Raw genomic sequence first — 24585 nt, 5'->3', positions numbered from 1 at the left:
GTTTGAAACATTTAGAACTTCAGAAACTGAACTCAATCACATTGCATTGAAACTCTCTCATTTCTCCCAGAAAATGACGCATGAGGACTGAAATCTTAAAAAGTGTGAAAAAGCTGGTTCAGCCTCTGATTGACAAGAAGCCAGTAAACACACATCATTTTTATATTAACAGTATAAGGCCCCTCTGTGTACACACCTGATTAAAGCCTGAAACATGCACTCTCTTTTCAGTCTCATGCGCACACACACAATGCTTATCAGTCACACCAAGCTCAGAGCAGAGCCCCGGGGCGATAAGCCAGAGCGTGAACAGTGCATGAGAAGCCCCGCACCCCCAACACACACACCTGTCCTCCTGAGCGTATTACATAACATATAACCACTGAGACCTCCATGATGAAGGAGAGCATGTGTGTGCAACGATTCCCACCTGATTGAAAGCCACAAGACTTGAGTAAAGCATTCGTGGATCTGCAAGAGCCCATGTTTTATTCAGTGATGGGATATTACTGACAGCACGCCTTTCATTAGCTGCTCAGTCACAGCTGCACATATCTGTTACCGAACACACATACGCGTCCTAATTTTTGCTGTCAAGCAGCCTTTTGACAGATTATTAACGAGGCTCGGTGCTTTTTTCCAGGGAATCTTTATTAAATAAAAAGTGTGCCTCCATGTGGAACTGCTCTGACACCGTTAACGTGAAATGATATGCAAAAGTCAACATAGTGCAGCATTCTGCAAGCCGGTATATTCAAACATCTGGTGTGTGTGTGTCTTTATCTCACATAATAAATGTAGGCTTGTCAGGAAGATAAAGAGACGTTTCATATTCTGGATGCAAACTTGTCAGTTGTTTCGCCATTCTCATTACTCCCAGGTCATGAATCCTAATGCTGCGAAGCAAAGGGTCAACTGACTCATTTAAATGTTTCGGGTGATTTTTCCCTTTTGTGTCTTTCAGTTTTGACTCCAATTTCTTTCCTTTCCTCAGTTTCTCTGTGGTTTTTTTCAGCAATTTTTTTCTTGTCACTCTCCTTCTCTCTTCTCTTGATTTCCACCTACTGTCCATCTTACTCCTGTTCTGGCTGAGTTGACAGCCTCTTTTGCTTTTCACAAAATCTGTTTGTATCCAGCACATTAGCCTAAAAGTGATAATCCTCTGCATCTGTTTCATCTGACACTCTTCCTTTCCTCTGCAAGCCTTCCACCGGGACGTCACATGATGAAGCGCTTACTGAAATGCAGCAGCATGAAGAAGTTTCCTAACAGATTTGTTCAAAATGTTTCATATTTGTGACCAAGATAAGCTCAGTAAATCCAAAAAGCAATTCTTAAATGGTTCTTTAGAAAAAAGTCAGTGCTACCTTTATTAAATTATGAATTGAATTTGATTAGCTGCATTTGTTTCATTCAATCAAACTTGATAAATGACCCATAAAATCAAGAAATCACTTTAGTAGAACTTGTGTGCCAGCAGGAAGTAGGTTAGCATTAACTCAAAGAGCAACAGATTGACTCCAGTCCACAGAAATTCATTTCAAATCTTTTGAATCTTAGGACACAAAAACAGTGAAGACATGGAAAAGATGGAAATGTCCACACAAATGCCTGTCAAAGATTCTTCAACAGTCCTTTTATGATTAATCCAAAACATCACAAAAAACAGAACAATATTAAAAGCATTGACGGTCTCAGTTACCTCAGTTGAATTCACCATTGATTAATTCATCAACAACACAAAGTCTGGGCAAAATACCATCTATCTTAGTGCTAGAATGTGAAAACCACTGCTGGCCAAAATAGCATTACCAAAAAAAAAACACCCAAAAAATCTTGATGATCCTCAGATTTTTAGGAAAATATTTTGTGCACTGCAAAGACAAAAGCTTGCTTTCAGAAAGAGATGGGTCCCTCCACATTTCCTACCTACATTCAAACATTGCAGTGGTGGTTGTGTGACAGCCTGGGGCTGTTTTGCTGTTTCAAGACTTGAATGACTTGCCATAATTGAAGGAATGTTGAAAAAGAAAAAAGGCCCCTTTAGGTAAAAACAAAACTGAAAACATATGATGGTAAATGGAACACACAGGGAGTCAGGGCAGAATAACAGAACAAAATGATACGAGGAATCAAGGCACAAAAGATCCAGCAAATGTAGAAGGTGAAAGAAGAGCTTAAATACTAAACGAGAAGTGGAAATGAAAAAAAAAACAAAAACAACAACAACCCCGGACTGTAGGTGTATAATAAACCATCGAAATGGCAAATCTGTACTTAAAGATTTTCTGCAACAAAGCATGCTAAGAATGCAGGCACTAAGGGAACCAGAAGACCTCCAGTCGTGTCTAAACTAATTTCTGCTCAGCTCTGAGGTCAACAAAAGGCCACATCAGAGTTTGTAGCTCAGGGACAAAACAGACAAAATATGTCCTTTGCAGTCATGGTTATGGATCAACAAAACCAGTCTGCCCTTTTTTATATTGTATTTCCCATAAAACATTGCTTTAGCTCATTTGTCTCCAGGTTGGCTTAGAAATGAGTGGAGCTCCACATTTGGAGGAAAATTCCTCTTCTTTATGATATGTGAGCTTTGTGCAATTGTACCTCATGTGGCTGAGACAGATGGAACGGCAGCATAATCTGACGTTGTCTGCTGGCTCGCTCACAGACCAGAGGGGCCGTGGGTTCAAGTGAGTGCAGGGGGACAGATTCCAAGTTTCATAGACGGATAAGAATTTGAGCCAACTGAAATACGACTTATGCTATATTACACAAACGCATGGAAAAAAGAATCCCAATTTCAGATTTACTTAAAACAGGGAAATCACATGCTGTTTTCTCAATGGTGGTTTCTTTACACCAAAAGGCAGTTGATTCAGTGATAATAAGTTTGTAATGTTTACTATGCAATACAGGATGCTTCAAAATGGAAAAATTGGACTTTCATTATTCATGAAATAAAACATGAGGAACGATTCACTTGAAGAGTTTTGTTAGCTTTCTTGATATTTCTCTGATCTATTGAAAGACTAAATTCTCTGGATGCTTTTTTCACTGAAAACTTGACTTATTGACCCAGGCACCCCTTTCTTTTGACTGAGCTCTTTGCCTGGGAAGATTTTACTTTGACACATTGAGTGTTTTTTGAAGCAGCAGGTATCAACCAATCACAGTTGAGACTGTCCATTGTGGTTGCCATTGTCTCTACCAAGAAGCTCGTATTTCTCTGTTTATTAACATATGAAAACATATAAAAACATTCAACTCCAGAGCCTGAATAGCTTGTGAAATGATCTGAAGTTAGGATCCACTGATTCAATTTTGCCTGAAAAAACCTTATTAACTGCTGGTCACAGTATAAATTAAAATTGAGGAAAACATTAAATGATAAGCGAAGGTGTCATGTTCTGTATATCATGCTTAACACCAATTATTAACCCTGTGAGTATGATTTATCAGCACAGGTCAGGCCTTTATTACAAACCACAAAAAGAAGAAGTGATGACTATTGATCTTATGACGTGTCATTGTTCCGCTGGGTAAACTTTGGCTATGGTGTTTTTATGGATGCTGCTTTGACAAAATTCACCAACCTAAATACTGTTTTAATCTACATCAATCCCATTCCTTAAAGGCTGCAGAAGATGCTAACCTCAATGAATCCTACTACAGTAGAGAACTTTATCTCTTCACATGTCCAATAGGTTTGCCATAAATCCCTAATTTTTAACTATGTCTCTGGTATGGATAAATGGAGCTATTACAAATGTCTTCAAACTTGTCTTGCTCAATTTGACTTGTTTTATTTCCAGTTACTGTGGCTGAAATAAGCAGAATTTATGTGCAGCATGGCCATTGTACTGCACATTTATCCTCATGTACGGTACCAACAGCATAAATTACACAATTCAATTGATTACTGTCCTCTACAGTTGCATGGTGATTCAGTGATTGGGTATTTGTCTGGCTACCTCTGTGTGGCTGCAGCCCACATCAGATAAAACACTTAAACAATTACTGTCTTATCTGCTGGGCTGGGAGAAGAGCTTGTGGCCTCATTATGGCCAGATTAGACAGAAATTCAGCGCCTTACTCACTTCTCAGTCCAGATCGTCAGTCCAATGGGCCCTCAGGTGGCTCTAACCACATTACAGTGTTCACTGAGGAGAATGTGATGCAAGACAAACATTATTCTGAGCATTATGCATTCTGTGGTGGAAAATTGTCAGAATCTGTTGATTTGTCTGGCAAAGAATGCTCTGAAAATGGAAATGAGATTTTAATGTCCCGCCAGAGACTTACAGTATAGATTTAAAATATATAGTAGTTGGCCTACTTAGCTATCAAAATAGTATGTCTTAATATTGGTTACCACTGTATAATCCAACCTGCACTTTCCTGGTACTTGCATGTTGTTGACCAATTATTTTCTGTTATTTATTTGAACTTTTCTAAAGAAAAACCTTACAGAAAACCTTTCATGAACATACGTGTTTTAGTTAAGTGTCAGTTATTTCCTGACACTTTCCCAGAACTTGCACTTTCTAGAAACTTACCCTTTCATTATAGAACTTACAAAGAACATTTACTGGACATTTTGAGGAAGTTTACCAAATTATTTTTGATAAATTGTGGTATACTTTCCAGAAACAACATGGTTCTTTCAGGAGGCACATTTAATGCCCTGTGTAATTTAACAGTTTTAAATAACAAAGACAATCCAGGTAAAGATAGTTGTTCACAAAACCAACCTATAATACTAATAGTATAATAGTAATTAAATCTGGAAGAAAGTAATAAGCAACAAGCTACATTTAAGTTTCATAAATTAATGAAACCACACAATATCTTTTAAGGCTCCCTGTAATATCTAAGAAGATCTGAGAGATAAAAAGGTGGCTCAGGAACACTTTACAACCTCAAGGTTCTGTGAAAATAAAACGTATTTGTTTCAGCAAGCTGAGGCTTTAATGTGTTACCAGTAATTTCATCACCCATCCATCAAATGTTTGCACCCACATATCAGTGCAGGGTTTCTGAGGACAAATTCAAATAGATATATGGAAAAAAAAACTCAGTTCTTCATTTTGTACCATTTCAGCAAAGTCTGGGTGTTTTTTGTTCATTTTCTTCATGGTTTTAGAGGTTAACTTTCGGAATGCTACTCTTACTATTCTTGCCTAAAGATAATCTGCATGTATCAGTGAAAATATTTGTAAAACCAAACTAAATAAATCTAAATTTTAAATTACCACAAAGGGAAACAGTACCAACTTGATTTCCTTGCAAGGATATAAAGCATAGAGAAAAGCTATGCTTACAAAAACGTTAGCCAGAACAATGGCTTATAAAACTTAGTTTTTGAGAAAGAAGCAGAAAAAGATGGCGTAACAGTCTTGAGATAAAATGTATGCAGTATGATTTGAAGATGACTGAAAAGTAAGTTTTTTGAAATTCAGTTGTCCAAACGTTTTGTTCAAATATCCGGGTATCGTTTCTGCAGCACAGGCATTATTTCTCTTTATTCCAACCCTTGTAAGAGAAAAGTCAAAAAGCTGGAGGGTAAGAACTGTTTTGTGAAAGGGCATTTAAATTTTCCAGTTTCACCCATCTCCTGCTCCCTTCTTTTCTTTATGTCTGTGCTGCTCTTCTTCATGTGGTGACAATGCAAAAAGACGCTCAGAAATCGAATAATGGTGTTTGAAAGAATAATGAAATCTTAATGCAGCCTTTGTACTGTGAAACACATGGTCTTTCTATCGGTCTCAGTCACTCACACGGCTATTTGCTTTGTCTTTTTTCCCCATGCCTGTTCTTCCACTCACTGCACGCATCTCTTCCTGCTCTCCTCTGCAGGGCAGCCAAGGCCGGCTGTCAGTGTTACAGGCAGCTCCACTCAAGCGTGCACTTACATTTCTGATGGTGTTTTTCTCCCACTCAGTACCAGACTTAACATTAGAATCGTGATTGGTTTCTGTTGGTTCACATAGAGTTGTTGACAGACCCTGTTGTAATATTATATATACCATCAACCAGCAGGAAGCATGAGTTTTTAGCATAGCTGTAAACTGTCAGTCTTCCTGCCCGCATGGATGTACGTAATTTCAGTTTTCTATTTTGGCCGTTGCAGAAATATCTCAATAACTATGGGTTGCAGTGGGGAGATGCTATGGAATTATATGAACTCCCCTTTTACAACATTGAGATTTTTTTTAGCTGTTTCTCCGTTGATTTCTCATCCATTCTTTTTTACCTCACTATAAAAACATTACTGCAATGGACAAGTGAAAAAAAGAAATAAAAGATTGCTCCACTTTTCTGAAAAGTCACATCTTTAAAAGACAGAAAATAATTTAGCAAATATCTGACAGAATCAAAGACATGGATCATTCTTCCACTCAGCATTTAATCTGTGCCCCATCAAGTTAAAAATATCTTTAGAAATCAACTTGCTGTTGATTACATTTTTTCCATTTGTTTAAGTGGTTTGTCTTCTATTTTTACAGTTTCGGCTATTGAAGTATGAAAAATGTGTTTCTGTAGCTTCATTTAATTGTAGACACAATTGATTCATCTCTTAGTTTTAAGAGATGTTCTGCAATAATTCATGGACTGGATATAACTTCATTGGCATCATAAAATAAGCTAATGTCCAAAAACCTTCAAAAGACAGAAAACAAATTAATAAAATTACTTTCACTGTCTACAAGAAAATATTTTGAAGGAAAATGTAGAATATAAGAATGTTCATGGTCCGTTAGATGCCCACATTCATGATGAGTTAGATCCAGGTTTCATATGATCCAGGTTTCATATGTGTAACTACTGGAACTGGCCTAGATATCATTGAGTTTTGAATACATAGAGAACCCAGACTGTCATGAAACAAGAAAATTAAAAAGGGGATCAAATTTATGTTGCATCTTCTGAATAGCAAACACAGACATGTTGAATGCTTCGCTGTGAATTGTGCCTGAAACATAAAGTTGAAGGGGATATCCAATAGCTTTAATGATTCATCAATGTCGCTAAGCCAAGCATTTAATTTCTCCATCACTTTGGTTCATGAGCAAATGCACTCAAAATGATACACATTACCAGCTGTAGGTGTACTCTGCAATTACACCTATTTATCATATACTATAGTGATGTGTTGCGGAGGTAAGGCTTGCCGTTTCCTGTCTTTATGCTTGTATAATAAAAGCTGTCAGTGTTTGTTGTCAGCAGTCCTCATGACCTTGCTGATTCCAGGCTTTAACTCTTGACCCTGCTGCTCATGTATTCTGGGACAGACAGTCACTGAAAGCTCCCAGTAGTAGATGTACCACCAGTACATCTCCACATCCAGTGAAACTCTTGTTAATTGTGTAAACAGATTAAATAAATTTATTTTTGAAGTGTTTACATTAAAAGAGTAACAGTTGTATTTTGATGTCTCAGATCTGTTCTGTTCTTTTTTAGAGAATACAAAACCAGAAATGTTTTTTAAAACCATTGTTTCTTGCTGTTGGACTAAATGTACTTAATTTAAATCTCATGTTTTCTAAATGTTTCAGTGTAAGATTATGCTACTGCAAAAATAGGTTATGTATTTATTTTATTTAAAGGTTTTTGCATAGAATTTATACAGAAAGTTTTCACAGCTTCACCATTTCCACATTTTGTTTGTTGATACACCCTTATTCCAAATTACATTAAATGAATCTCTTTCCTCAAAGTTCTACTCACAAATACCCCATCATGACAATATTTAAGACAAAATTCGAGTTTTTTGTAGATATTAAATATAGAAGAAAAAAAATTTACATTGACATAAATATTTAGAACTTTTGCTTTGTACTTTGTTGATCCACCAACAAAGTGGATCAACAGTATTTCTTTTCCAAACTCCTCACGTACCATCAGGCTGGATGGGCCTTTAGTAGAGAGTAGAGTAAGGTTGAAATAGAACAAAATGTTGAAAAAAATAAAGCACCATAAATACTTTCCAGATGCAGTCTATATTTACTACGAGCTGAGAGCGTACTTTAGGTTTTATGTAATATTTGGTGAAGGTGTAAAACAATGGTATTTGATGAGAATTTAAGAAACACTTTTTATGATAATGATAAGCACATTCTGATGAAAATACAATATGTTTTTCTCTCCCTCTCCTTGAAGACGATGCTGACTGCCATCTCGATGAGTGCCATCGCTACCAATGGAGTAGTGCCAGGTGGGTGAGCAGACGCCGGCGCCACACAGTCATCGCTGTTTGATGCTGCCCGCTTCTAAATTTTCCCTTTTCACGGATTGCTTTTGGCACATTCCTCCCTGCACAGCTTGATATATTCAGAAACATTAGGATCTTTAGTCTGTGATCTTGTGCTCTTTAACTTTCTCGTCATACATTATTTACACAAAATAAAGTATCCGCCAAATTCCTGCCAGTAGAACCCAAATCTGCACATTTGGATCCCTGTGACGATGCGTCGCTGTACGCATGCGGTCTGTAATGTGGGGCTACGTAGTAATAATGGTCCACATCTTATGTTCAGCAGGGGTCACAGAAAATTACAGGCTTGTGAAGGAGCTTGGATCTGAACACCCATTATAAGCGTCTGGTGTAAAATGGGTGGCATCCTTTATGTTGTTGGGAAGTGCTGATTAAGGCCTACTTATTTATGCACAATTAATTAATTGGCACAATGTTTCACATAAATATAAAGGCGCTGTATTTACAAGTAAGAATAAGAAGAAGTTAGTAGCACAACACAGCTATACATCAGTGTTTCTTGTAATATCAAAGGATTAATGCATTACTAATATTAATTATGGAAAGGTGAATATTTATAAATCAAGGTAAAACTATTGTAAGTGTATTAATACAACATTCAGGTTTATTCCATTTGTTGTCAAGTTATCATCAACAAATCACAAAACTGGTGGAAAGCTAAGAGTAAATGATATAGCTGATTAAAATAAACTTGAATAGATGTATTTTACATCTAACTCAGTCATAAAGAAAACATATGCATGCCAATGTTACTCTGTCTGTTTTTAGCTGGGGGCTCCTACTACATGATTTCCCGTTCACTGGGGCCTGAGTTTGGTGGAGCGGTGGGGATCTGCTTCTACCTGGGAACCACCTACGCTGGAGCCATGTACATCCTGGGAGCCATTGAGCTGCTGCTGGTATGAATCCTCTTACCAAGATTATTGGGTTCCCGCTCTCTCTAATACTCAAATTTCTCAAATGAAAATGGTTTTGAGCTCAGCCTCATACACCTAGCTGCAAGTTTATTTTGCCAACTGCAAAATAAACTTGCAATCTCTTGCTGGTCCATTTTACTTATTACAGTTGTGTACCCAAATTCCCTTTAAGGTGGATTACTATTATTATTATTATTATTATTATAGATAATAACGCCAAAACATCACTTTTCTAAACACATTCCAGGCGTCTGTTTGCACAACTTTTGCAAATCCTCAAAGGTTGAGTACAAGAAAACCAAAAATACAAAACAACTTTTTGTAATTTTTGTTTTTTATTTATTTATCTGTCATTCACTCATGCTGTCTCTGAACTAAACACATTCAAATTATATCAGTCCTTTATTAAAGGAGAATATTACTAAATTTCTTTCCTCCAAGTGTTTTTATATTAACTTCATTAAGTATACAGAAATAATTTGTTTTCTCAAAAATCTTCAAAAAAATAAATTATGGAGCCAATATTTGAAATTTGTTTACCAGTATTTATTAAGTTAAGATTGATCAATTTAGCCTTCTGTACAAATCATGTGTTATTGTAATAAAAATAATGCGTGAACAGCTGAAATCAGTCTTCTCCCACTCAAACAATGGAGTCAGGAATATCTTGAGATATTTCTGCTGCAGCGTTCCCATGCCAACCCCAATGGCTTGTTAATCTTATCTGTGCTTGTCTCTATTTTTGTTGCTCAGCAGCAGGAAGATGATCCTCACATTTTTAATCCTGACCACAAACCTACATGTGGCCTAAATTTTCAAACCGGGCAAAAAGCTGTCTATCTACAAAACAGGCGATAGACTGGCGTGGACACGGCCAAAAAGTAAAACCGCTCATAAATCGTCTGCATGCATGATGTTATGAAATTAATGTGAGCTTTGTACTAGATGGAAATCCTTCATCCTCACAGATAATCGAAGCCATTTTAGTCTCACATTCTGCCCATATTGTTAACAGATTACTTGAATATATTTCAGAAAGTGTTATCATTCCTCCTTCCTTCTTTCTTCTTCTGCCTTTTGTTTCTCTTGTCTTCCTCTGCAGCACAACATCCTGCAAGGAATTTTGGGATAATCACGCAGATGATGCATTAATGAGAGATCTAGATACTGACAGGCTTACAGAGGCATTCTCTCCAACATCTCTGACGATGACTATTTTATGATTAAAATATTTTTTTCTGTTATCATTCGTTCTCCTTCTGCTTGTCTCTTAAGGTCATGCAGAGTTTGATTATGCCTGGAGGTTAATATTGTCTTCTGGGTCAAAGCTGGCTTAGTTTCCATTGTAAAACAATCCCGTCGGAATAGTGCGGAACAGACCGGCACAGTCCCCATTTGAATACATTTCATCCTCCAATCCCCAGCCAAGAACACAAATCGAAGCTGCTATTTTCGGAAGTAGGAAGAGTTCAAAGTGAAGCAGGAATTTTTTTTATTTTTTTGACTGGTGATGTGCTGCTATTCACATCAGATCAGCTCTTCAAACCAAACGTTTGAGCTGAGCTGTAGCGCTCCACTCATTCTTGGCACTTTTAAAAATAACCTTTTTTCAATGATTAAACAGTGTGTGGTGGAAACCTAACGGCTGTTTTTTTTTTTTTTTTAAAAGGGAAGAAACTCCCATGCTTATGTAACCGCAATGCTATGAATCATCACGAGTTCATGACAGATACTGATGGTAATTGTGGGTTTACAGTTTGATGTGATGGGGCTATTCTTGGATTTAGTAATAGTAGCAGTGTATTAATGACACTTAACTTTCAAATATTAATTTTCTTGCTTGAATTCTTTTATTAAATTGAGTTAAAATTGCAATAGCGTGCAACAGAGGATTGCTAATGGAAGAATCACAAGTTTTACTCTCTCCTCACCTTCATTTTCTGCTCCTGGCTTCTTTTTTATGATTCCCTTAGTCTATTTTTCCCTGGTTGACCAGTAATACATTTTTCCGCTAACAGTTCACAAGAAGATCAAGATTCTAGCGTTAAGTCTGCCAGTTGAAATCCCTTGGTACTCTCTGGAAAATGAGAAGTGAAAGTGAAACAATCACCTCCAAGATGCCCCCTGGCAAAAATCTGTTTTTTTTCATAAGAAAAAATGTGTTTTATGTATGACCCCCCCTATCTTTAGATCTACATAGCTCCCAAAGCAGCCATCTTCCCCCTTGAGGGCCTGGAAGGTGCCGAGGCGGAAGCCGCCCTGCTGAACAACATGCGTGTGTATGGGACCATCCTGCTGACCTCCATGGCCACTGTGGTATTTGTTGGCGTCAAGTATGTGAACAAGCTGGCCCTGGTGTTTCTAGCCTGCGTCATCCTCTCCATACTGGCCGTCTATGCTGGAGTCATCAAGACCGGCATTGATGCACCCGATTTCCCGTAAGTGAGACAACTAAGACAGAACAGCAGAAGAAACTCAACCATAAATCAAACTGTGAGGCATCTGAAAATTCATTTTACTCTTCAAATCGATGCTACTGAAGAAAAAAGCAACACATAGAAACAAAACAGCGTTTTTTGATTTGCAGCAAACTTGATTAATGTTGTATTAAATGAGTTACTACTATAGAACACTGTCTTGCATATTTCTATCCTTGCTTGTGTGCACAGCATCATACAGTATTATGCATAGCTGTTTGATTTCCTAATATTGCTCCTGTAAATGCTACAGAGCAGTACTTATTGTTTGTATCCTGTTAACTTTGTCATAGCACAACATTATGAAGAATGCTCTGAAAAATGAAGAAAGAGGACAAGTCAAGGCAAAAAGAAGGGCTAGACCTAAAAAACATACATGCAGCCAATGCGGTATCTGAAAGACATGTCTGCATGAAATGCTAAATTTAGAAAATAATTCTCCCAGCAGATCTGAAACATGCCTAATTTTGGAGAGCATACTGCATGCCAGAAGTATAATGTTTTGCAGCTTGTTGGTAAAATACAAATATGCACTTACTAGGCTTTTCTTGGCCAATATCTGATTCTGCTTTTCTGATTTCTGCATTTTTCCAGACAAAAATGAAGAAATTGTCCTAATTTTTAGGATAATTTATGAGCGTATGAGCATAACCTGGATTTTCTTTTTACTAAAAAGTGCTTTTTAATACATGCTTTAAGTCAATTCTGTTAGTTTAAGAGTTTGCAAATACCACTGATCTGAGTCAATTAGGGGAAGATTACTTTAAAAGACAGAATGGCCCCTTTGAAGCAAATTAAACATAAATTACATGTATTTTTTTTTGTCAAATATCCATATTAACTAAAACTAGAATAACTGCCTTTTAAAGACTAAGTTCTACATTTAAAACAGAAAACCGTCATGTACTGATTTTGGTTTTTATGTTATTTACAAAGTAAATGATCATATTTTCTGTCTTTATTACATCACAGTATTTATGCCAAATTTGGTGTGTGAATCAAATCAGATCGCAATAATGTGAATATGCAATATTTAAGTGATTTGAAGATGCCAAAAAAATTTTTCCACAGTGTTTGTATATTGGGAAATCGTACTTTGGTGTGGAAGAACTTTGACGTTTGTGCCAAAACCATTGAGACCGCTAATGGGACAGTCACCACCCAGCTGTGGCGCATGTTCTGTGACTCATCTTTCTTGAATGCTACCTGCGACAAATATTTCCTGGCCAACAATGTGACTCAGATCCAGGGAATTCCCGGGGTTACCAGCGGAGTCCTGGCAGGTGAGTCTGACTGTTCTGGATCTGCTAGTGTTTACATCTTTGCAAAGTGAAAATAAAAGTTAGGTTTTGTTATGCATTGCTGGGGTCATTTACTGAAGCTTTGGCAATTTAACATCCAAAGACAGAAGCTTCATTTAAAAGAAGTAAATAAAAAATAAAGAAGGGGAAGAAAAGTGTTTTGGTGTTGCTTTTTTCAGTGAAACAATTTTTTTCTGGTAAGGGTAGAAATGAAAATTATTAACTTCTCTTTTACTGACTGCAGCATAGAATTTTTGGTCTCCTTGTCATTTTCTTACAAGGACACCAGGTTTTGGATCAATCAGTTTTGTTCCTCAAAGCCGGAAGTGTTTTGCAGCCAGACACAGTTCACTTCACTCAGCTTTTTCGGCAGACTGGTTCCAAACTCTTAGCTTTAGAAAGCGCAGAGCTAGATTAACCTTATTTGACTCTGATATTTAACAATAAAACCCTGCACTAATCAAACGGTAAGGACTGTGCCCTTTAAAAATAATTCTTCAATTCTGAAACTGTTTGTATTTTGCTGTTCAGAATAGATTTATTGTGACATTTCTACGTATGGATCAGTGACAACCTTTATTGTTACAGTTAATGACATCTAAAGCTGATTAACTCCCCCATTAAAGATTGTGCTCTGTTAAAGAGGTTGAAGAAGGACAAAAGCAGCATTAATTCAGGGCTGCTGGGTTGCCTGCAGTTTCCCCAATCACTATTCTGACTTCTGTGAGCACAAAAGAGAAAAACAGTCGGCTGACTTCAGAATTACTAAATATCATAGTTGGAAAAACATTTCTGATTTTCACAATTGTAGGTGAAGCAAAAAATTAAACAATGTCCTGTTTTCTGAATAGATTAATTGAATTAACATAATACTTTTTTTAAGCTCCTTCTTATGTAGTGACCAGTGTGGACCATTGTTCTTGTCAACACATTTTATCACCAACAGACAACCTGTTTGGGACCTACTATGAGAAGGGGGATCTGATTGCCAAACCTATCCTGGAGTCAGTGGAGTCAGATGATGACCCTCTGACCAACGCTAACCGCTATGTGTTAGCCGACATCACCAGCTTCTTCACTCTGCTGGTCGGCATTTACTTCCCATCAGTGACAGGTGACAATTGCTTCCAGTTGTTTTCTTTTTTTTATTATTTGCTAATAGGTCCTTGTGTTACAATAAACTAGTGATGAAGCCTGAAATGAGGGTAGTTGTGGACCCAGAATATTCAAAGACATATCAAGATAATTACAAAGTTGGCCTTTTATCACCTGAAGAACATTTCTAGGATTAAAGGACTAACAGGGCATTTGTCAAAATGCCCTGTTGCTGAATGTGCTATGGAGACAAATTTGTCTTGTCCTCATTTAATATTAAACTAACAAAACTTTTATGTGTACGCATTCGTAATCTCGGTGCTGCTTGCTTCAACTTTCTCCACAGGAATCATGGCTGGATCCAATCGCTCCGGCGATCTGCGAGACGCCCAGAAGTCAATCCCCATTGGAACCATTGCAGCCATCACAACCACTTCCACTGTCTGTATCCTCACATGACTGCGCCTTCAGCACCACACTCATCCTCAAAACAAGATCGTTTTAAAAATACATTACACTACTTTGAGAAACGTTGCCTAGGTTGTCCTATGTCAGTCAGATACTTTATCGCTGACAGGATTTTAAGCTTTAGGCGTTTTCTCTGCTGTAGTTAAAAGAAAGAAAGTGATTGTGGCCGGCAGGGAGCCTCATAATTAAAGGTCAGTGTTTTAAATCGGAAAGGTCATTATTGTGATGACACTCGTCTCATTTTGGCACTTAGTTAAAAGTTATTGTGGCGCTCAAGCCATTTTCATGAAATAGTTGTAGTAAATTAATACTGTTTTGGGTTTCATTGTGTGTGGTATTTACGAGTTGTGTCGCAGTTTGACGTGGTTGCGGAGGGGAGTTAATATCCCTCCGCCGTTGCGGTTGTGGTGTGCCGTGTCTCTTGTTTTTTTTTTTTCTAACGGCTGTGTAGCGACACCGCTGAGTTACTTTGTAACAAATATTAAATTAAAATGTTGCGGACTCAATCGCAAAAGCTCGTATGATTGTCTCATGCATTATCATGCATTATTAATATTGTTGCCTCATTTATAAAGTTTGCTTCCAAGTTGATTTATGGCCACTTCTTATATTTGTTGATTTTTATCTACATTAAAAGTAAGGTCATGATTTATAATGACCTTGTTGTGCAGTTATCAATTTTCTTCCATACAGGCAGAATAGAGAAGCAGCTGAATTGAATAACCTCCAGTGTCTCTCTAAATAATCAGCTTGTAGTCTACACAAATTTGATTAGGACTTCTAATCACATTATGTGGTTGCCTATGCAAGTGCAAGTTAATAAACTCGAGGGATATTTGTTACAGTGTCACTGATCACTTATATACTCCACTAAACAGTATTGATTACTGCATTTTCCTTCCTAATATACTTAACCACTAGATGAGAAAATGAAATGCATTTTAAGAATTGAGTGGATGCATTACCTGTCATTTGGAAAATATATCAACTGTCTCTATGCGGTGGCTTACCTTTCCTGAAGCATAACTTTCCAGACATGTCCAGTGTGATTCTGTTTGGTGCCTGCATTGAGGGGGTGGTCCTCAGGGACAAGTAAGTCCATGTTTGGTGTTAGAAAGCAATTTGATTCATTAAACTCTGCTTAATTTCACTTCATTGAGACTGAGAAAAGCAACTGTTTGATGTTTTAAAGTATTGTTGATCTCCTTTTTTAGGTTCGGAGAGGGCGTGCATGGGAACTTGGTCATTGGGACGTTGGCTTGGCCGTCACCGTGGGTGATCGTAATTGGCTCTTTCTTTTCCACTTGCGGGGCAGGGCTCCAGAGCCTGACGGGAGCTCCCCGTCTTATGCAGGCCATTGCCAAGGATGGCATTGTGCCCGCCCTTCGGGTGAGTTTTTGTTGCTTTCACAATCAGAACATAGTGACTAATTTACAGGAGCAAGAGCAGAAGGTACCACATGCAGTCAAAACCGTGTAAAAAGCTGTGGTAATGAATTTTCTGTTTGTGCAGATCTTTGGCCACGGAAAGGCTAATGGAGAACCGACATGGTCCCTCCTGCTGACAGCTTGTATCTGTGAAAGCGGCATCCTCATTGCCTCCCTGGATTCTGTGGCTCCCATCCTCTCCATGTAAGAACTGAAAACTAAATTAATTTATATTTTTAAAAACGAACAGTAGGAGAGCTCAGAACATTCAGTTCGCCTAAATAGAAATACCAGTGCACTCAAAATTAATCTCACCAAAACTTCTCTCCCTTCATATCCATTTTGAGGACCCCAATTTGTCAGTTCTCATAAGAGAAGCTATGTTAACCTGAGTTACTTTCTGTCCTGCAGGTTTTTCCTGATGTGCTATATGTTTGTGAATCTGGCCTGTGCCCTCCAGACACTCCTGAGGACTCCAAACTGGAGACCCCGCTTCAAGTTCTATCACTGGTCAGCTCTTGACATCATCTCAGATTTTATGTGTAAAGTCAAACCTCCATTCCTTTATGTGAACTCAATAATTCATATTGGTTTTTGTAGGACTCTGTCCTTCCTTGGGATGAGCTTGTGTCTCACTCTCATGTTCCTCTGCTCCTGGTACTATGCCATAGTGGCCATGGGGATCGCTGGCTCTATCTACAAATACATTGAGTTTGCAGGGTGAGTTCACAAAAAATTGATAAAAATCTAATGATTACGGCTCAAGGCCGAAACGTTTTGGTTTGATTTTTACTGAAAAACGTTTTAGTGTTTTGTTTTAGTTTCAAGCTCTTTTGTCTTCTTTGAACTCAAAATTCTTGATTTAATTTTTGCTATGAGATTTCTTAAAAATTAAATTTTCTAATTTAATGTAATGTTGCCACAAAAGGGATCCACTGGGGAAAAAAAAGACCTTATATTTTATCTTTCCACCTTTTAAGAATAGTGGAAAAATAAAATTTATTAGTAATAGACTGTTTCAATAAATTAAAGACATAACCATGATTACAGCAGTTTAATCTTACCTGAAAATAACGTGCACATTAAAATCTGACATGTTTAACATGATATTTTCCTATGTTAATATACTTGGTAAGATTTGGGGTTTTTGCAGTGTAGTTTTGCAAGACGTTGTGTCATGTGATAAATATGATGTTTTATTTCTTGCAGAACCTGCATCTCAGCAGCTTTTGCCCTTTGTATCTCAATGTGACGCAAAAAACTGTTCATGTTCTGACTGAAAAATATTGGTTGTGTCACAGTGCAGAGAAAGAATGGGGTGATGGGATACGCGGTCTGTCTCTGAGCGCTGCACGATACGCTCTCATGCGCCTTGAGGAAGGCCAACCCCACACCAAGAACTGGAGGTATGACACACACTCACACACACAAACATGTTTCCAATTAACATAGAAATTAACAACATGTCTGTGCGTGTTCAGTCATTCTCAAGTCACACCTGTCAAACTCCAAGAAGTGTTTGTTCATCCATGTCAACATGTGAATCATTCATGATGCTGTCTAATTTCTTTTTTCCTCTATACTCTTTTCTTTCTCGTTCACCTACTTTGTGTCTGCTCTAAATTTCATGTTCTATCCTTTCTTGTCACCTCTCCCCTCAGACCTCAGCTGCTGGTGCTGGTTAGCACAGATGCAGAGCAGAATGTGGAACAGCCTCGTCTGCTGTCTCTCACCAACCAGCTGAAGGCAGGAAAAGGTCTCACCATCGTTGGGACGGCTCTGGAAGGCACCTACCTGGCGAACTACGAGCAGGCTCAGCGTGCAGATCAGGCAGGGAGCATTTCACAGTCTGACGACAGTCTGCCACCTCCGATCAACGGTTTCATTCTGAGCAGCACAGAAAACATTCAAGTCTAAATCTGCAGTGATAGTCAAAAGAAATCAGGATACTCAATGCGCTGCATCCATTCGCATTCCCAAGTTAATGTGTTGGAAATGTTTTTGTTGCAAAAGTTTTGTACTGTAAATACGTATTACACATGAAAATGAGTACTTAGCAAATTGAAAGATATTATTTTACGCATGCTTTTAGTAATATTCTGAATAGTTACTGTGAAATTGACATTTCTTGTTTTACTTTGCAGGCACTGCGCAAATTAATGGAGACTGAGAAGGTGAAGGGCTTCTGTCAGGTCACCGTCTCCTCAAACCTCCGTGATGCTACATCCCATCTGCTGCAGGCCAGTGGGCTGGGAGGCCTGAAACACAATGCTGTGCTGGTCTCCTGGCCACGCAACTGGAAGCAAGGAGACGAGCACCAAACCTGGAGGAACTTCATTGGTATGCTTAGTTTCAATTTGGGTTTTACTAAGTTTTATTGAATAGAATGTATTTGGTCTGATCTGATCTGAAGTGCGATGAAATGAACTGAATTGATCAGATCTGAACTGAACCAATTTCAATTAAATTGAATTGAATTTAACGTAAATAAAATGAATTAAATAGTCAATTAATTGAATTGTATTGATCTGGTCGATCTTATCTGCTATGATTTGATCTGATCCGAACTAGATTGAATTTAACTAAACTGAATTAATTAATTGAATTGTCTTGATCTGTTTTGAACTGATCTCAATTGAGTCGAACTGAATTGAGGGGTGTGCGAATTGAACTAATTTGAACTGAACTGTATTGAAATGAATTGTGTTGATCTGACCTGAACAGAGTAGGACTGAACTGAGTGGAATTAAACTGAACTAAACTGAATTGAATTGAAATTAACAGTGAGTAAACTGAATTGAACCAAACTAAATTGAATCCAAAACACATTTTCTCTGAAAAACAGGCAAATACACTCACCAGCTACTTTACTAAAGATGCTTTCTTAGCTTTCATGAAGCAAATTTCCCACATCTGAAAGGTACAAAGGCCTTTGAGTAATTACATTCTGCTCATTGTCATGCTCAAGAAATCAGTTATAATTAGATATGGAGATTAGTTGGATTTGGTGAAATTTTTCTAACTTTAGTGATGCTGTGCAAATTATAGTCTCAGTTTCTACTTCTTAGCTGACAGTAGCAGTCATGGTCGTCTGTTTGCTTCAAAGTTTCATTTCCCATGGAACTTTGCTTCAACGTTCACCAAGTCCATCATGGTTCTGTGATGGTATTGTAATGAGATAGTATTTGAGCTTTTGTTTTCCAGTTGTAAACTTAAACTGCAACAGTCTGACCTAATTCAGAGGGATAAAAATTCCCTCTGTATTACTGGAAAATACTGGAATTTTCATCCCAGTATTTTCCCAGTAGGTCAGCAGTTTCTGAAATACTCAGACTGGCCCATCTGGCACCAACAACCATGCAACATTTAAACTCTTAAATCCTTTTCTTCCCCATTTTATTGCTAAGTTTAAACTTGGCCAATTTGTTTTTATTAAACCTAATGCATCCAAGAAACATAATCTTTGTTCTCAGCGTCTGACTTTTAATCAGATGAAACACTGATTTAATCTGCTTTAAATCAGTTAGTGCTTTCTATTTGCTCAAGGGCAGAAACAATGAGAAAGAGAGATTTAAAAAATATTTTGTATGTTCTTCCAAGTCAAATTTTTACACAAATTTCTTTTGTTCTTGGTAGCAATAAACTACATGACATACATTAAATGTTTTGGATATTCCTCCGGGAAATATCCAAATATTTCAATTAAACATTTGCACACAGTGAGAACATCCGATGCTTTTCTGTTGGATTGGTGTCTCAGTCTGGCAAGCTTCACCCTTTTTCCCCTAAATATAGCAGGGTCATTAGTCCTTCTCACTTCAACTTAACTTTCATTGTAAATAATGCCACTTTTTACCTGCTTCAGCCTGCATCTTCACAAGATCTTTGTTTTTTGTTCATATTCATTTCTGACAAAACCTCTTTGTACTGAATAATATGATGCCATGACATCTCTGTGCTTTGATTGGCTATTTTTTTTTTATGTCAAACAAGGAATCGGTCTGTTTGCACATTTACCTTAAACTACATCCACAGGTGTCGCTCAATTTAGTTGAAATGTTGACACTAATTCTTCCCATCAGAAGCTCCCAAAGCGCTGAAATCATCATTTAGGCTTTCCAAAATTGATTAAAGGCATAGTATTTTCAATTTATGTAAAATTTTCTTCAATTTCTTGAAAACAATCTTTTAAAATTATTCTCTCAAAGTATTCTGGGTTTTAGTAAATATTTTTTACTAACAGGTTTAGGAAACAAGTGGCCTGATTTAATGTCAGGGAGAATCAGAGATACTGTGTGTTTTATGTATTACATGTAGACAGGTAACTGCAAAAATACATAAAATACCTAAGATGTAGAGCGGGAAAGTTTTTTAAAAAGTGCAAAACAGAATTTTTTCAGGCTTTGCCTTACATTGCCGCCTTATCTGCAGAGCTGGTCAGAGAAACCACCATTGCCCGCCTCGCTCTCCTTGTACCAAAGAACATTTCAGCGTTCCCATCCAACAGCGAACGCTTCACTGAGGGTCACATCGATGTGTGGTGGATCGTCCATGATGGAGGCATGTTGATGCTGCTGCCCTTCCTGCTCCGCCAACATAAGGTACCGTTAATTACCACCACTATAATAACGGAGACTGACGAAATCCACATTTTAAAATAATATTAATGTCTAATCTGCAATTAATGTAATTAATCTGCAATTAATTGCAGATTAGACTGTTTGATCTTAGACAGCTCAAACAGTCTTAAGAGTTTGGAGATGTTTTAACAAATGGATGAACTATCTTATTACATTTTTAGGTCTGGAGGAAGTGCAAGATGCGCATCTTCACTGTGGCCCAGATGGACGACAACAGCATCCAGATGAAAAAGGACCTGACTACTTTCTTGTATCATCTCCGCATTGATGCTATGGTGGAAGTTGTTGAAATGGTGAGTTTTTAAAAGCTGACAGCACACTGTTGTGTAAGTAAAACAACATGCATTCTAAAGCATTTATAAGCACTTTAATGTCAGAATCACTCAGCTGGGGAAATAATTAGAAAATCCAGCAATGCCTCAGGCTCGGCTGTTTTCTTCAGTAAACACAACTACCACTTTTTCACAAAGGATAAATGACTGCTGTGTATTCCTCTGCCTCAGCACAGGAATAATTGTTATTGTTCACCAAATACATATTCATTGGCACAACATCCTTCAGACTTTACCTGTTTCTTTTAAACATTTTGGTTTCAGGGGAAGAACGTATCTCTTCACTTCTCCATTTGTGTGCAAACAAACATCTGGCACGGACTCTTAGAACATGGATGAAGAACAGACAAATAAAATATTTCTTTTTCCCTCAGCATGAAAGTGACATCTCAGCCTACACATACGAGAAAACACTGGTGATGGAACAACGGTCACAGATGCTGAAACAGATCAACCTGACCAAGACGGAGCGCGAGAGGGAGGTAGGGAAGTTTGTTCATGTCAAAGTTTTGTTTTTAGAAGCACCCAGATATACGCACATTATCTTGACACGACTTGACAAGCCGACTCGGCATTGCTTGGCTTGATTTGAATTAACATGACACACAGCGCCCTCTGGACAAAAGCGGATCTTGTGTTAAATCAGAGTAGTGGGTCACCATATTTATCCTCTCTATCAGGGAGTTGACAACAGCCTGAACAGAAAGTGCTCTCATGCTGTGCTTGACAGCATGACAATGTTTTGACAGAGGTGGGAAAATAACATTTTTAAGTCTTTGTGTTACTCCTTTAAATTACACATAAAATAGAGTCATAGGAAGAACACGGTCTCTAAAACTGTCAATATTGTCTTTGGAAAAACAAACTATACCTTTGTTGCTTGTCAAGAATTTTAAAGGAGAAAGAGTCAGGTGGTCCCAATAAAATACAACATCACTCATTTCACTATGAGAGAGTGTGACTACCACGACAAAAGCAGAGACTTCCCAAAAGCAGCAGACACTATGCCAAAGAGGAAATAAATCATTAATAATGTCCAGGGAATTGTAGCTTCTATGAATCTGGGAAAAATCATAAGGCCATTTCCAAACAAACTGAAGTTGATCATATGTGAGCAAATAGTGCCATAAAGACAAAGGAACACTTCAGAAAAGTTATAGATGACACTGAGGAAAAACATTAAAAGTATTCTTATGATACAAAAGGGTCTGGTCTTTTGCAGCAATGCGAGAGAATAATAAATGTCACAAACCCTATGAATGTAATATTAAGAACAGAGCAAAACAACATCTGTATGTATCACACCTCTTTCCTCTTTTTTTTGTCGTCACAGATCCAGAGCATCACCGATTCCTCCCGCGGATCTATTCGCCGTAAGAACCCGGCCGCTGTTACAACCCAGCTGAGTGTGACCGAGGAGCCGCCTGCCACCAGCAAAGAGGAGAAACCTGAAGAAGAGGTAGGATCTGCCTCAACAAGAGAGACCAATTCACTAGTAGGCCTGCAGAAAGTTAGCTCTGAACAGAACTATATCAAGTTGAAGATTTTGTTTTGGAAGATGTTTTAAGGGATTAATATAAAAAGTATTTCCTATAATGCAAGGCTACTACCAGCAACAGTTTGGATCATTTCAGTCCAGTGGGAACACTATTTTCTTTTAAACTGACAACAGCTTTGTCTATAACGGCATGAAAAAGCTGTGTGTGTTCAGACAAACAATGTTTAATCCCATTTCTCCTTCCTCTCCTCTCTCAAACACTGTGGCTCTCTGTTACTTTACCTGCATTCCCATATTTCCACTTTTACTGTGGCTTTTCGACTTTCCGCGTTAACATGTGCGTGAATCTACATTCGTCCTCTTCCTCCTCTCGTCTCATTAGTCAAAGTCGGCCTCTTCCCCCGTATCCCCCCCTGCTCAGGTCCAGCTCATCTATGACAACACCACCCCAGCCAGTCCCGCCACCCCAGCAACTCCGCTGACCCCTGGAGAGGAGGCTCAGAGTCCCGGGGAGCAGATCCAGAGGACCTGGACAGAGAAGTGTGATGGTGAAGCAGCCAAGCCTCTCGGAGGGACCACACGAGATGACATCAAGGACATCTTCAACATGAAGCCGTGAGTACCTAGCCATGCTCTATGACCTATTACCTAAGATGCATCAATCCAATATCAATATCTGTATTGGTCCTGATATAGAAAAAGTTTCTGGAACAAGTATCTGTGACAATGTCCCTAATTCATAATGGCATATCTATTGAGTTTAATTCTATGCTTTGTGCTCTGTGTGATGCCATTCTTTATTATTACTTGTACGTTATATTAAGAATTCCTTTCTGAATCATTTGAAAGGTTTGTTGAAGTTCATTTTTGACCAAGATAGTTAAGCCATTCTTTTTGTCTGTTTTTGTTTCTTTATTATTTATTTTACCTTGGCTGAAATACTCATAACTGAACTGACTGAACAAATTAAAGTTGTTTAGTTTTTACATGTTTGACCAAGAGTGTGAAGCTATTGACATGTTTGCATGTGCTGTACTGGGGCAGTTATCAAATGAATTTGTAATCCGGTACATTTATGTTTGTGTTTTTTTTTTAAAAAGAGAAACATGCTTGTTCAATTCAGCGCTGGCTTTTTGTATCAGATCAGTATCGACCAAAACTAAACGTCAGATATCTGTGTCATATCGGAAATCAAATGCATTCCCCAGAAAACACAAGAAGTTGAGGTTGTTTTTAGGTGGGGTCACATTTTGTAAAAAAAAATATATATATATATTTTTTTTATAAAGATTTATTTATTTTTCTTATAATGCTGCAGAGAGTGGGAGAACCTGTAAGTACTGAAGTCCCTATGAACCTCATTTCATTGATCCACATCTCATACCCATCCGATCAGGCACATGATAAGCTGAGGATGTTGTAAAAATAAAAGTGCGAATGTGCATCTGCCATCTGTATCACCTCTGAGCATCACAAGACGCTTTGAAACAACCAGCGGGAATCAGATTGACCTTTTCCCTCCTTTTGTCTCCTCTCAGGAACCAATCTAATGTGCGGCGCATGCACACAGCACTCCGGCTGAATGAAGTCATCCTTAAAAAGTCCTCAGAGGCCAAACTAGTTCTCCTAAACATGCCAGGGGCACCCAAGAACCGGACAGGTGATGAGAACTGTATCCTTTGTCAGGAGAATCGAATGCAGGGGTGTCCAAAGTGCACACCGGGCCGTAAGACTTAAATTAAGGCCGAAAAATGTCTTAAATTTATTTAAAAATAAGTTAGCCTTTACATTAATTGCGTGTCTTAAATTTAGTCTTGGCTGGACTATTTAGTCTTGTAAAGCTAATGTATTGTTTTCTCTTGGGACTTTTCTATTAGGCAAAAGTTTGAGTTGCACTCAAACATCGTCATTACATTTGTATGACTCAAGACAGTTGAGGCTACTGCTAACTAGCTGCTAATATACTCGTGTTAACCAGGTTACCCTACCATGGGTAAGTGTCTCTACCATGGGTAATTGTGAATTTGTGAGCAGTTAACAGAGTTCTGTACAGATATAGGTCCAAATTTCATTCATGATGTCCTTAAAAAGACTTAAATTTGAATTAGTGAAGCCTAGAGAAACCCTGAATTAATTATGCCTTCAAATAAAG

The 24585-nt window shown here is 37.9% G+C and overlaps 1 protein-coding gene across 2 annotated transcripts in view; it reads left to right on the top strand.

Moving 5' to 3' along the window:
• Window positions 1-24585, top strand: part of slc12a5a (solute carrier family 12 member 5a) — an 87253-nt gene that overhangs the window by 57628 nt on the left and 5040 nt on the right. The window contains exons 5-25 of one of the 2 annotated variants that reach the window (XM_055050006.1): window positions 8164-8218; window positions 9047-9177; window positions 11386-11633; window positions 12744-12955; window positions 13920-14087; window positions 14415-14513; window positions 15571-15628; window positions 15751-15925; window positions 16049-16167; window positions 16375-16473; window positions 16564-16683; window positions 17265-17369; window positions 17625-17793; window positions 18108-18303; window positions 20395-20564; window positions 20765-20896; window positions 21310-21417; window positions 22269-22394; window positions 22816-23048; window positions 23752-23766; window positions 23972-24105. In XM_055050006.1, coding sequence (XP_054905981.1) covers window positions 8164-8218; window positions 9047-9177; window positions 11386-11633; window positions 12744-12955; window positions 13920-14087; window positions 14415-14513; window positions 15571-15628; window positions 15751-15925; window positions 16049-16167; window positions 16375-16473; window positions 16564-16683; window positions 17265-17369; window positions 17625-17793; window positions 18108-18303; window positions 20395-20564; window positions 20765-20896; window positions 21310-21417; window positions 22269-22394; window positions 22816-23048; window positions 23752-23766; window positions 23972-24105 — 2872 coding nt within the window. The remainder of the gene's footprint in view (window positions 1-8163; window positions 8219-9046; window positions 9178-11385; window positions 11634-12743; window positions 12956-13919; window positions 14088-14414; window positions 14514-15570; window positions 15629-15750; window positions 15926-16048; window positions 16168-16374; window positions 16474-16563; window positions 16684-17264; window positions 17370-17624; window positions 17794-18107; window positions 18304-20394; window positions 20565-20764; window positions 20897-21309; window positions 21418-22268; window positions 22395-22815; window positions 23049-23751; window positions 23767-23971; window positions 24106-24585) is intronic. The other variant, XM_055050007.1, reaches the window with a different exon arrangement.

This window comes from Poeciliopsis prolifica, unplaced genomic scaffold (assembly GCF_027474105.1).
Source record: "Poeciliopsis prolifica strain line A6 unplaced genomic scaffold, Auburn_PproV2 SCAFFOLD030, whole genome shotgun sequence".
Classification (NCBI taxonomy): Eukaryota; Metazoa; Chordata; class Actinopteri; order Cyprinodontiformes; family Poeciliidae; genus Poeciliopsis; species Poeciliopsis prolifica.
The sequence above is the reverse complement of the archived record's forward strand: the minus strand, read 5'-3'. Positions and strand labels throughout refer to the sequence as shown.